Source organism: Rhinatrema bivittatum, chromosome 5, assembly GCF_901001135.1.
Source record: "Rhinatrema bivittatum chromosome 5, aRhiBiv1.1, whole genome shotgun sequence".
Taxonomy (NCBI): domain Eukaryota; kingdom Metazoa; phylum Chordata; class Amphibia; order Gymnophiona; family Rhinatrematidae; genus Rhinatrema; species Rhinatrema bivittatum.
Genome location: NC_042619.1, coordinates 1950024 through 1964114, shown reverse-complemented (window position 1 = coordinate 1964114; position 14091 = coordinate 1950024). Strand labels below are relative to the sequence as shown.

At 45.9% G+C, this 14091-nt stretch overlaps 1 protein-coding gene across 1 annotated transcript in view; it reads right to left on the bottom strand.

Moving 5' to 3' along the window:
- Nucleotides 1-14091, bottom strand: part of DNHD1 (dynein heavy chain domain 1) — a 792986-nt gene that overhangs the window by 608553 nt on the left and 170342 nt on the right. The window contains exon 11 of the mRNA XM_029601740.1: nt 10449-10627. Within this exon, the coding sequence (XP_029457600.1) occupies nt 10449-10627 (179 nt within the window). The remainder of the gene's footprint in view (nt 1-10448; nt 10628-14091) is intronic.

The following is a 14091-nucleotide window of genomic DNA, read 5'->3' as shown; positions in this document are numbered from 1 at the left end:
AAGTATTATAAACTTTTCTAGTTGTGAGGTAAGCTCACAGGGCTCCTATGAACCGCAATGCAGTTTGCAGCGCGGAAAAAAGAAGACTGAAGTGAGACCCCTGTGGCAGGGAATATCATGGCATGCCGGGCATGCTCAGTAGCCTCAGGCAGCCAGTTAAAAGCTTCTAGAAACTTGCCAGAAGTTTTTCCCGCTTAAGGGCTCCGTGAATGACGTCACCCATATGTGAGGACTAGCATCCTGCTTGTCCTGGGATAACATGTTTAACACATCTAAAACATTAAAGGCATCATATACTATTTCCTGTTAGCTCACAATATAATTGGCAATGAAAATTCAGAAATACTGCAGCAAATCCAAAAGCACACAACTCCCTCATATTCCATACTAGCTGATAAAAGCAAGTTTCTTAGATAGCAGGATGAATTAGCCATGCTGTCATGGGATCTGTCAATCAGGTCTGGGAGGCAGAGCTTTACAAAGCAGAAATTTAGATTTTAGCTCTCTGCGGCTGCGCGTGTGTTCCCGCGCAGGAAAGTAACAGATTCTCCTCAGTCTGTGATTAAGCTGTAGTTCGGAAAGATGGTGACTGCCAGGGAGGAGGGCGGGTCAGCATGGCTAATTCATCCTGCTATCTACGGAAACACCGTTTACGGTAAGCAAACTTGCTTTTTCCCGTTGATAGCAGGGCTGAATTAGCCATGCTGTCATGGGAGTCCCAAGCTCCCGATCACGTTGTTTATGGTATATATGTTTGTACGTGATCATAAATAGTGTGGCATTCACCGTGTACAAGAGGTTAGAGATTGCAGGATTGCGTGTCCTATCGTCGCATTAGTGGCTGCTTGTTGATCAAGGCAGTAGTGCGATGTGAAGGTATGGAGCAATTACCATGTGGCTGCCTTACAAATGTCAGTGGGTTGTACATGTTTAAGGTGTGCCAAGGAGGCCACCACTGCTCTAACTTGGTGAGCTTTGGGAACAGAATGTAGCTTTAGGTTCTGTTTGTTGTAGCAGAACCTGATGCACTGTGCTATCCAGCTGGAGACAAAGAGTTGAGAAACATGGGAGTCCGAGTTTGTTCTTTCTTTGTAGTATGCTAAAGCCCTTTTGCAATCTAGTATATGTAGTAATTTTTCCCTTTCATTTGCATGAGGTTTAGGGAAAAAGATGGGCCGTTCTATAGTCTCATTGAGATGGAATTGAGAAACCCACTTTTGGTAGGAAGGATGAGTGAGTTTGAAGAACCACTTTTTGGTGATGAAACTGTAAATACAGAGAATAATGGACCAAGGCCTGTAATTCACTGACTCGACGTGCTGATGTTACTGCAACCAGTAACACCACCTTCCATGTGAGGTATTTAATATGTGCTGAGTCTATGGGCTCAAACGGGAAAAGCATAAGCTGTTCAAGAACTATGTTGAGGTTCCACGGAACTGGAGGTTTGGAGATCGGAGGGCGAAGGTGAGTTAACCCCTTGATGAAACGAGATAGTAAGAAGTGATTGGAAATAGGAATATTGTTAAGTGGTCTATGATATGCCGCTATGGCACTGAGATGAACTCTAATGGATGAGGTTGCAAGACCAGCTGTATACAGTGTATGTAGATTTATTTATTTATTTTAAGGGTTTTTATATACCGCGGCTCGTTAGCAAACATCACCTCGGTTTACAATGAACATAAATTAGCAACAAGCTTTACAATCCAACATAATTAAATAGAGATACATCACTGATAACATTAAATTATAATATAATTCAAATAAACTAAATTAAACTAAATTGACAGGGGCGTAAAGAGCTAGCTCATCAATTAATGTAACATTAACAGTACAGATCTTACAAGGTCAGAATTAGATGATAGCTAAATAACAATATTAATAATACTGCAAGTAAATATGTCGCCAAAGTGTGTTTAGTGTTATTAAACAAAAGATAGATTGGAATGGGAAGATAGAGTTATATAAATGTCATATTATATATTTTACAGAAGGGACAGGATCATAGATTGTAGGCGTGTTTAAACAGCCATGTTTTTAAGTTCTGTTTAAATTTCTTGTGGCAGGGTTCCAGGCGCAGATCAGTGGGCAGTTTGTTCCACAAGTTGATTCCAGCTATTGTGAATGTTCTTTCTCTCGTTGAGACATTTTATCTGTTTAAGCGTTGGAGTAGTTAGTTTAGCCTGGTGCGTTTTTCTAATTGGTCTGTCTGAAGTATGGAATGTAAAGAACTCGGAGAACCAATGCAAGTCTTGGTTGTACAAAGTCTTGTGAATAAGGGTGAGTGCTTTGAATGTTATCCTGGATAGGATTGGAAGCCAGTGCAGGAATTGTAGAGCTGGAGTAATGTGTTCATAGCGATGCGTGTTAGTTAGCAAGCGTGCAGCTGCATTTTGTAGCATCTGTAATGGTTGTATTGAGTTATTTGGTAGATAATCTATGAGCAACTCAGGTGAACAGTCTAATGGTGGTACACCATTAGAAGTGCACCAGGTCGAGTATCGTTTCCATTTATAACTATAGTTTTTCCTTATTGAGAGTTTCCTGGATTCTAACAAAATGGATTGTGCTAAAGTGGAAACTCCCTATTCTGTTAAAGGAGCCTCTCAATTTCCATGCTGTCAAATGGAGAGATGAGTGTAGTGGGTGTAGAAGCGTTCCTTGATCTTGGAAGAGAAGATTTGGGCAATTCAGTAATCGAATGGGGTCCGTGATGGACAGTTGGAGAAGGAAACTGTACCATGGTTGGCTTGGCTAGGCTGGAGCTATCAGTATCAGTTGAACCTTGTCTGTTATGCACTTTTGAATTGTCCTTGTTATGAGTGGTATGGGAGGAAAGGCATACAGGAGGTCTGTCGTCCAGGGAATGAGGAAGGCATCCTGGGCGATCCTGAACTGACTTGGTCGTATCGAGCAGAAGTTGGGAACCTGAGCGTTGATCTCTGTTGCAAAGAGATCTATCGCGGGCGTCAACGGCAGGGGAGAAAGACCGATACTTCACGCATATCCAGCACAGCTCTCTGCTTCAACAGCAGGGGGAATGAAGAAAAGTGGATCTATATACAGACAACCACCAACAAGGACTGAATAACATAGTCTGGGTAAACAAATAAGCATGGGTGTAGCTTGCTTATTGCGGCGGTTACTACCCCTAACTAATTAAGTTAGATATTTCACTTAGATGCAGTTCCAACACTGCTCTCTATATTAATGGTGGGGGTGGAAGGGAAATAGAACCAAAAGGTTAATAAGAGCCAAGAGAAACAGATAAGTATGAGAAAAAAAAAAGTGCGAACCTTGCTGGGCAGACTGGATGGGCCGTTTGGTCTTCTGCCGTCATTTCTATGTTTCTATGTGAGAGGCCGCAATGCACTCCAGGTGTCACTCCGCCCACGCAAAGAGCTGACTTGCTTTGAGGGCCACCAGGTGACTCCTGGTGCCTCCCTGGCGATTGATATACACCATGGTGGTAGAGTTGTCTGAGAGCACCTGGACTGCTCGTTGAAGCATTGGGAGAAAAGCCTTGAGTGCCAGACAAACCGCACGAGTCTCCAAGCGGTTGATGTGCCAGGAGATTGGGAAAACCGCTCCCCAACTGGAGAAGCTGGCGTCCGTCGTGACTACCATCCACTGTGGGGTCCGAAGGGACATTATATGAAGAAGGTGCTTGAGTGATAGCCACCATTGTAAGTCGCTGATGGTAGAATCGGAGAGCGGGAGTGGACTCTGAAACTGTCCCGAAACTGGTTGCCAATGGGATAGCAAAGCTCTTTGTAAGGGATGCATATGCGCAAACGCCCAGGGGCCCAAGTCGATCGTGGAAGCCATGGTCCCCAGGACCTGTAGATAATCCCACACTGTGGGAAGAGGCATGGAAAAGAAGCTCTGAATCTGATCCATCAGCTTGAACGCTCTCGAGTCTGGCAGAAAGACCTTGCCGACGCAGGAATCGAAGCAAGCCCCCAGGAATTCCAAGACCCGAGTCGGTTGGCGATTGCTCTTGGAAAAATTGACAATCCATACCAGGGACGAGAGAAGAGCAAGGACGTGGTCCACCGCTTGACTGCATAGGGTCTCCGTCTTGGCCCGGACCAACCAATTGTCCAAGTACAGGTGGACCAACACCCCGTCCTTCCAGAGGGCTGCTGCCACCACCACCATCACCTTGGTAAACGTGTTTGGAACCGTGGCGAGGCCGAAGGGCAAGGCCCGAAACTGGAAGTGTTGACCCAAGATGTGGAACCGGAGATACCTCTGATGTTCAGCACGGATCGGTATGTGCAGGTAGGCTTCCATCAGGTCGAGTGAAGCCAGAAATTCTCCGGGATGGACCGCCGCTATCACCGCCCGCAGGGTTTCCATCCGGAAATGGGGCACTTTGAGGGCACGGTTGACCCTCTTGAGATCCAAGATAGGACGAAAAGAGTCATCCTTCTTTAGGACTACGAAGTAGATAGAATACTGGCTGGCACCGAGTTCCGCCACCGGGACCGGGAGTATCGCCCCCCGGCTCTGGAGTCTGTTGAGAGTCTGTGTTACAGCAGCCCTCTTCTGGTGGCCGCACGGAGAGACTATGTGGAGGTCCAGAATTTCACGAGCAAATTGTAAGGCGTAGCCTCTTTCGATTGTTTCGAGGACCCACTGGTCCGACGTAATTTTGGCCCATTCCTCCACAAACAGGGACAGACAACCACCAAATTTAGGCTCTTAGGTAGAAAGATTAAATCCAGAACCTCCAGGGTAGCATTCTCTGAAATGCTCCCTGTTCCACGCGCAGGTCACCAGAGGCAGGCAGAGCTCCGGAGTCTCAATGCGTGGATGAGACGATAGGGCAAGGAAGAGGGATTCAGTTTTGTTAGGAACTGGGGAATCTTTTGGGGAAGGGGGAGTCTCTTCCGAAGGGATGGGCTCCACCTTAACCAGGGTGGAACCAGACTGCTGGCGCTAACCTTTAAAAAGGTGATAGAGCAGCTTTTAAACTAGAACAAAGGGGAAAGCTGACAGTCGCTCAGCAGCGCATGGTTTGGAGAGAGGTATCTTTAAAGGATACTAATGATGCATTAGAATTAGGGCATCCCAACAGTTAGGTTCCAATAATTAGAAAAGTAGTCCAAGTGCCTGTAACTAAAAACTCACCTGACCTAAAAAATTCTAACTTATCCCTTTCAATTAAAAAGCAGAATAAAAACACAAACAAAAAACAAACTTTGAAATGTTTGTATGCTAATGCCAGAAGTCTAAGAAGTAAGATGGGAGAATTAGAATGTATAGCAGTAAATGATGACATAGACTTAATTGGCATCTCAGAGACATGGTGGAAAGAGGATAACCAATGGGACAGTGCTATACCGGGGTACAAATTATATCGCAATGACAGAGAGGAGCAGTCGGGAGGAGGTGTGGCGCTTTATGTCCGGGATGGCATAGAGTCCAACAGGATAAACATCCTGCATGAGACTAAATACAAAATTGAATCTTTATGGGTAGAAATCCCTTGTGTGTCAGGGAAGACTACAGTGATAGGGGTATACTACCGTCCACCTGGTCAAGATGGTGAGATGGACAGTGAAATGCTAAGAGAAATTAGGGAAGCTAACCAAATTGGTAGTGCAGTAATAATGGGAGACTTCAATTACCCCAATATAGACTGGGTAAATGTATCATCGGGTCACGCTAGAGAGATAACGTTCCTGGATGGAATAAATGATAGCTTTATGGAGCAATTGGTTCAGGAACCGACGAGAGAGGGAGCAATTTTAGATCTAATTCTCATTGGAGCACAGGACTTGGTGAGAGAGGTAACGGTGGTGGGGCCGCTTGGCAATAGTGATCATAATATGATCAAATTTGATTTAATGACTGGAAAAGGAACAGTGTGCAAATCCAAGGCTCTCGTGCTAAACTTTCAAAAGGGAAACTTTGATAAAATGAGAAAAATTGTTAGAAAAAAACTGAAAGGAGCAGCTACAAAAGTAAAAAATGTCCAAGAGGCGTGGTCATTGTTAAAAAATACCATTCTAGAAGCACAGTCCAGATGTATTCCACACATTAAGAAAGGTGGAAAGAAGGCAAAACGATTACCGGCATGGTTAAAAGGGGAGGTGAAAGACGCTATTTTAGCCAAAAGATCTTCATTCAAAAATTGGAAGAAGGATCCAACAGAAGAAAATAGGATAAAGCATAAACATTGGCAAGTTAAATGTAAGACATTGATAAGACAGGCTAAGAGAGAATTTGAAAAGAAGTTGGCTGTAGAGGCAAAAACTCACAGTAAAAACTTTTTTAAATATATCCGAAGCAGAAAGCCTGTGAGGGAGTCAGTTGAACCGTTAGATGATCGAGGGGTTCCCATCAATCTCCTCATTTCATGCGCTAAAACCATATCCAAACCCATTGCAAAAATTATCAATTGCTCCTTATCCCAAGGGCTAGTCCCAGAATCTCTCAAAATGGCAATCATAAAGCCACTCCTAAAAAAACCCAATCTTTCACCAGATATCCCATCCAACTTCCGCCCAATAGCTAATCTATCTTTCATCGCTAAAATCCTAGAACGAGTAGCAAATAAACAACTCACAGAATACCTAAATGATAACAACATTCTCTCTCCAGCCCAGTTTGGCTTCCGCCAATCTAGAAGCACAGAAACCCTCCTGATCTCCTTAACGGATTCCATATTACTGAATCTTGAAAAAAGATGTCCTTGTCTACTCATCTTACTAGACCTATCAGCAGCTTTTGATACGGTCAATCATAACACATTAATAGATCGTCTATCAGATATTGGAATTAAAGATACAGCTCTCAACTGGTTCAAATCGTTCCTCAAGAACAGACAATACAAAGTCAAGGTCAACAAAGAAGAATCTCAACCAATCACCTGCGACTGGGGAGTCCCACAGGGTTCGTCACTCTCACCAACATTATTCAATATCTACCTACTCCCACTTTGCCAACTCCTGCTCAACCTTAATCTCATCCACTACTTATACGCAGACGATGTACAGATCCTAATCCCAATCACTGAATCTCTCCAAAAAACTCTGGATTTCTGGAACACATGCCAACAAGCCATCAATAACTTACTCACAAGCCTAAATCTTATCCTTAACCAAAACAAAACAGAATACCTACTCATCTCTCAAGATGGAACCTACTCACTCCCCAGCACCAACATCACCACCCAAATACCATTATCACCACAAGTAAGAAATCTAGGGGTCATACTTGATAACCAAATGAATTACAGAGCTCTCATCAATAATATAGTAAAGGACGGATTCTTCAAATTACAAGTCTTAAAAAGACTTAGACCACTCCTCCATTTTCAAGACTTCCGATTGGTTCTACAAGCAATCATACTCACGAAAATAGATTACTGCAACTCTCTTCTAGTAGGCCTTCCCGCAAACGCCTTAAAACCATTACAGATGTTGCAAAACGCTTCGGCAAGGATCCTAACCAAGACTAACAAAAGAGACCACATCTCACCCATTTTGAAAAGCCTACACTGGCTACCTGTCAGTTTCAGAATACTCTTCAAAGTGCTTTCATCAATACACAAAGCATTACACAATCTGACCCCACTCAAGCTCAAATTCCCTCTCCAACTCCACACCTCTACTAGACCAGTGAGACAAGCCTACCGAAACAATCTACAGATACCACCAATGAAATCAGTGTTAAGCAAAAGAGCATTCTCCACAGCTGGTCCTAAACTCTGGAATACGCTCCCGCCAGAACTCAAATCAGTGCAATGCCACATTACTTTCAAAAAAAGACTTAAAACTTGGCTCTTCCACCAAGCTTTCCCATAACATTAGACTTTGCACAACCCCACACCGATGTTTTTCTGCCTATATTAGGCTATGTATATTTTATATTGTATCTCACTGTTAGTATCTCATTGTTAGTTAACCCATATATTTATCTCCAAGTTATTTCTACCTGTTTTTTGTAAGACATTTTCTTGTCACTGTTATTGTTCAAAATGTAAACCGAATTGATCAGTAATTCTGTTATTGGAAAGTCGGTATAGAAAAGTTCTAAATAAAAATAAATAAAATAAATAAAGGGGCACTTAGAGAAGATAAGGCCATCGCGGAAAGATTAAATGATTTCTTTGCTTCGGTGTTTACTGAAGAGGATGTTGGGGAGGTACCCGTAATGGAGAAGGTTTTCATGGGTAATGATTCAGATGGACTGAATCAAATCACGGTGAACCTAGAAGATGTGGTAGGCCTGATTGACAAACTGAAGAGTAGTAAATCACCTGGACCGGATGGTATACACCCCAGAGTTCTGAAGGAACTAAAAAATGAAATTTCAGACCTATTAGTAAAAATTTGTAACTTATCATTAAAATCATCCATTGTACCTGAAGACTGGAGGATAGCAAATGTAACCCCAGTATTTAAAAAGGGCTCCAGGGGCGATCCGGGAAACTACAGACCGGTTAGCCTGACTTCAGTGCCAGGAAAAATAGTGGAAAGTGTTCTAAACATCAAAATCTCAGAACATATAGAAAGACATGGTTTAATGGAACAAAGTCAGCATGGCTTTACCCAGGGCAAGTCTTGCCTCACAAATCTGCTTCACTTTTTTGAAGGAGTTAATAAACATGTGGATAAAGGTGAACCGGTAGATATAGTATACTTGGATTTTCAGAAGGCGTTTGACAAAGTTCCTCATGAGAGGCTTCTAGGAAAAGTGAAAAGTCATGGGATAGGTGGCGATGTCCTTTCGTGGATTGCAAACTGGCTAAAAGACAGGAAACAGAGAGTAGGATTAAATGGGCAATTTTCTCAGTGGAAGGGAGTGGACAGTGGAGTGCCTCAGAGATCTGTATTGGGACCCTTACTGTTCAATATATTTATAAATGATCTGGAAAGAAATACGACGAGTGAGATAATCAAATTTGCAGATGACACAAAATTGTTCAGAGTAGTTAAATTACAAGCAGATTGTGATAAATTGCAGGAAGACCTTGTGAGACTGGAAAATTGGGCATCCAAATGGCAGATGAAATTTTATGTGGATAAGTGCAAGGTGATGCATATAGGGAAAAATAACCCATGCTATAATTACACAATGTTGGGTTCCATATTAGGTGCTACAACCCAAGAAAGAGATCTAGGTGTCATAGTGGACAACACATTGAAATCGTCGGTGCAGTGTGCTGCAGCAGTCAAAAAAGCAAACAGAATGTTGGGAATTATTAGAAAAGGAATGATGAATAAAACGGAAAATGTCATAATGCCTCTGTATCGCTCCATGGTGAGACCGCACCTTGAATACTGTGTACAATTCTGGTCGCCGCATCTCAAAAAAGATATAATTGCGATGGAGAAGGTACAGAGAAGGGCTACCAAAATGATAAAGGGAATGGAACAACTCCCCTATGAGGAAAGACTAAAGAGGTTAGGACTTTTCAGCTTGGAGAAGAGACGACTGAGGGGGGATATGATAGAGGTGTTTAAAATCATGAGAGGTCTAGAACGGGTAGATGTGAATCGGTTATTTACTCTTTCGGATAGTAGAAAGACTAGGGGGCACTCCATGAAGTTAGCATGGGGCACATTTAAAAACTAATCGGAGAAAGTTCTTTTTTACTCAACGCACAATTAAACTCTGGAATTTGTTGCCAGAGAATGTGGTTCGTGCAGTTAGTATAGCTGTGTTTAAAAAAGGATTGGATAAGTTCTTGGAGGAGAAGTCCATTACCTGCTATTAAGTTCACTTAGAGAATAGCCACTGCCATTAGCAATGGTTACATGGAATAGACTTAGTTTTTGGGTACTTGCCAGGTTCTTGTGGCCTGGATTGGCCACTGTTGGAAACAGGATGCTGGGCTTGATGGACCATTGGTCTGACCCAGTATGGCATTTTCTTATGTTCTTATGTTCTTACCTAAGTTGGGAACGGAGGGATGGGCCGACAGATTCTCATTGTGAGGCGGGCTTGGGCGCGGGGGAGTAGCATCTCGGAAGGGCCAACGGCCTCGAAAGGACTGAGGCCAGGACTGGGGCCTGGGGGAGTTTCCCATAGAGAAGGCGTCCCTTGCTCTCGGGTGATATCTTCGTTGACCCTGGAAACTGGTACGAGTAAGGAAGAAAGCTCTAGCTTGTTTTGGGCGGTCCTCAGGCAACTTATGAACCTTGTTTTCCCCCAAGGATTTAATAAGCTGCTCCAGGTCCTCGCCAAAAAGCAACTTACCTTTGAAAGGAAGAGTTCCCAGCTGTGCCTTGGAGGACGAATCAGCCACCCAATGTCGGAGCCAGAGAAGTCGTCTGGCCGAAACCGCCGAAGCCATCGCCTTCGCCTGCACCTGAAACAAGTCGTAGAGGGCATCCGCTCCATAAGCTATAGCGCCTTCCAGCCTGCTCTGTCTCTGCAGACGGGAAGTCTTGGGTGCTGAGTAATTGTTGGACCCATCTAAGGCTTACCCGCTGCATTAGACTGCTGCAGCGGGCAGCAGTCTCATGCAACCTGAGTTGGAATTCCAGCTTGCGATCTTGGACATCACTCAAGGCCGTGGCCACCACCACCGGGATGGTGATGTGCTTAGTGACCGCCGTCACAGAGGAGTCCACCTTAGGCATTTTCAATAAATCTAAACACTCCTCTGGGAGAGGATAAAGCTTTTCCATGGCTCTCCCGACCCGAAGACCCGACTTGGGGGCCTGCCATTCCCTGAGGAGCATTAGTTTGTGCATAGGGTGGAAGGGGAAAGAGCACGGCAGAGCCCTGAGTCCTGCCAGGATCAGGTCCAAGGAAGCCGGCATTGCCGCCGAAAACTCGTACACTGAGGGACACTCAATCCCCAATTCATGAGAGATGAAGGAGATAAGAGGCTCCAATTCCTCCCTTCGGAATAGACAGAGGACCCAGAGGTCATCCCCCTCCAGAGGGGGAGGGGCATCAACAGAATCCAGGTCCTGATCCGGATCCTGAGCAGGCAGAGGAGCGGGAGAATCGGGATGGGGGGGGGCCCTGGGACCACTCGAAGCCGATTTGACCCCTGCCTGTCCAGAGCCGCTGGGGAGGGAGGAACAGGGAGCCTAGGAACCTTAGCCGGGGGGGGGGGGGCCAGGAAGGGGATACGATTCCTCTTGCAAACTTGCTAAGTAGGATTTGTGCAATAAAAGCACAAATTCAGTTGAAAAACGGGGTCTGGTGCCTCGGGGCAGGGGGAGGGGGGATCAAGACCTGGTTCAGGAGAGTGAAGGCGGCTCAAATCAGGAGGGGGGGGGGCTCTGAAAAAATTGGGTCCTGTGGCTCAGGCTGCTCTGAAAAAGAAGCAGCCGAAAAACCTAAAATGGCCGCCGTACCCACAAGTTTGACGGCCCGGGAATGGCGCGGCCCAACGCTTAGTAGGCCTGGTTCGAGTTCCTGAGGGCATCGGGGACGCTGAGGAACCTTCTCCCCCCCCCCCCCCCCCTGGCAAACAGCGAGAACAAAGTCCTTCCCAAGAGAGACGCAGTGAGGAATACCCACAAACCAGACACAGTGGGGATCGCGGCATGGCCCCGAACTGGAGGAGGAGCAACAATTAAAATCAGCTGGGCTGCCGGGGCTGAAGGAGTGGAGGCAGAGACTGAACTCTGCACGCTCCCAACTCTCTCAGAGGCTGCAGTACCTTACAAGTAATGAAGAGAACTTTCTTTCTTTCTTTCTTTCTTTATATATATATATTTTTTTTTTTTTTTTTTTTTTTTTTTTTTTAATTTTTTTTTTAACAAGACAGGGGGGAAAAGATCCCTGCAGGCAGCCTTAGAAAAACAATCATCCCAGTGAAGGGAGACAATTATGGAGGGAGAGAGAGAGAGAGATATGCTGATCAGGAGGGGGGAGTGACTGGCACCACCAATTTCTACCCCTGCAGCCGAAGACCACCGGGAATAGGGAGCCAGGCTAAATATAACAAGGGGCAAAGCCCCCCTAGGCCCCCACAAGAGCAAGGAGACAGGGACTTTCTCCTGAGAAAGCGATCCACAAAGTCCAAACAAACTCCTTTTTTTTTTTTCTTTTTTTTTTAAATCAATAAAGGATAAATACTTGCTTGATCCAAACAGCGTTAGAAGAAGAGGTAGAAAGGATACCCAAAATGGACAAAGAATAAGGCAAACAGGGAACCACAGGGTGAGCTGTTCCACTTGCTGGAGACAGACAAATACTGAAGGGCTACAGGGTAGGCTCTGTCCTCACATAGGATAACCTTTCAGTTTTGGTCTGTCTCCACCTGCTGGACAGCAGGCTCAACCCATGGTCTGGACTCATCCAGGTATGTACAGGGAACGAGAGACATGAGTAGGTCATCCCAGAGAGAGAGCCCAGGGCAATAGACGAGTGTGAGACATCCCTCCCTATCACAGACAGAGCACACAGAGCGAGAGACATGAGTAGGTCATCCCAGAGAGAGAGCCCAGGGCAATAGACGAGTGTGTGTGACATCCCTCCCTATCACAGACAGAGCACACAGAGCGAGAGACATGAGTAGGTCATCCCAGAGAGAGAGCCCAGGGCAATAGACGAGTGTGAGACATCCCTCCCTATCACAGACAGAGCACACAGAGCGAGAGACATGAGTAGGTCATCCCAGAGAGAGAGCCCAGGGCAATAGACGAGTGTGTGACATCCCTCCCTATCACAGACAGAGCACACAGAGCGAGAGACATGAGTAGGTCATCCCAGAGAGAGAGCCCAGGGCAATAGACGAGTGTGTGTGACATCCCTCCCTATCACAGACAGAGCACACAGAGCGAGAGACATGAGTAGGTCATCCCAGAGAGAGAGCCCAGGGCAATAGACGAGTGTGTGACATCCCTCCCTATCACAGACAGAGCACACAGAGCGAGAGACATGAGTAGGTCATCCCAGAGAGAGAGCCCAGGGCAATAGATGAGTGTGTGACATCCCTCCCTATCACAGACAGAGCACACAGAGCGAGAGACATGAGTAGGTCATCCCAGAGAGAGAGCCCAGGGCAATAGACGAGTGTGTGACATCCCTCCCTATCACAGACAGAGCACACAGAGCGAGAGACATGAGTAGGTCATCCCAGAGAGAGAGCCCAGGGCAATAGATGAGTGTGTGACATCCCTCCCTATCACAGACAGAGCACAGGGCAATAGACGAGTGTGTGACATCCCTCCCTATCACAGACAGAGCACACAGAGTGAGAGACATGAGTAGGTCATCCCAGAGAGAGAGCCCAGGGCAATAGACGAGTGTGTGACATCCCTCCCTATCACAGACAGAGCACACAGAGCGAGAGACATGAGTAGGTCATCCCAGAGAGAGAGGCCAGGGCAATAGATGAGTGTGTGACATCCCTCCCTATCACAGACAGAGCACACAGAGTGAGAGACATGAGTAGGTCATCCCAGAGAGAGAGGCCAGGGCAATAGATAAGAATGGGACATCCCTCCCTATCACAGACAGAGCACACAGAGCGAGAGACATCCCTCCCTATCACAGACAGAGCACACAGAGTGAGAGACATGAGTAGGTCATCCCAGAGAGAGAGCCCAGGACAATAGATGAGTGTGTGACATCCCTCCCTATCACAGACAGAGCACACAGAGTGAGAGACATGAGTAGGTCATCCCAGAGAGAGAGCCCAGGGCAATAGACGAGTGTGTGACATCCCTCCCTATCACAGACAGAGCACACAGAGTGAGAGACATGAGTAGGTCATCCCAGAGAGAGAGGCCAGGGCAATAGATGAGTGCGTGACATCCCTCCCTATCACAGACAGAGCACACAGAGCGAGAGACATGAGTAGGTCATCCCAGAGAGAGAGCCCAGGGCAATAGACGAGTGTGTGACATCCCTCCCTATCACAGACAGCGCACACAGAGTGAGAGACATGAGTAGGTCATCCCAGAGAGAGAGGCCAGGGCAATAGATGAGTGTGTGACATCCCTCCCTATCACAGACAGAGCACACAGAGTGAGAGACATGAGTAGGTCATCCCAGAGAGAGAGCCCAGGACAATAGACGAGTGTGTGTGACATCCCTCCCTATCACAGACAGAGCATACAGAGTGAGAGATATGAGTAGGTCATCCCAGAGAGAGAGCCCAGG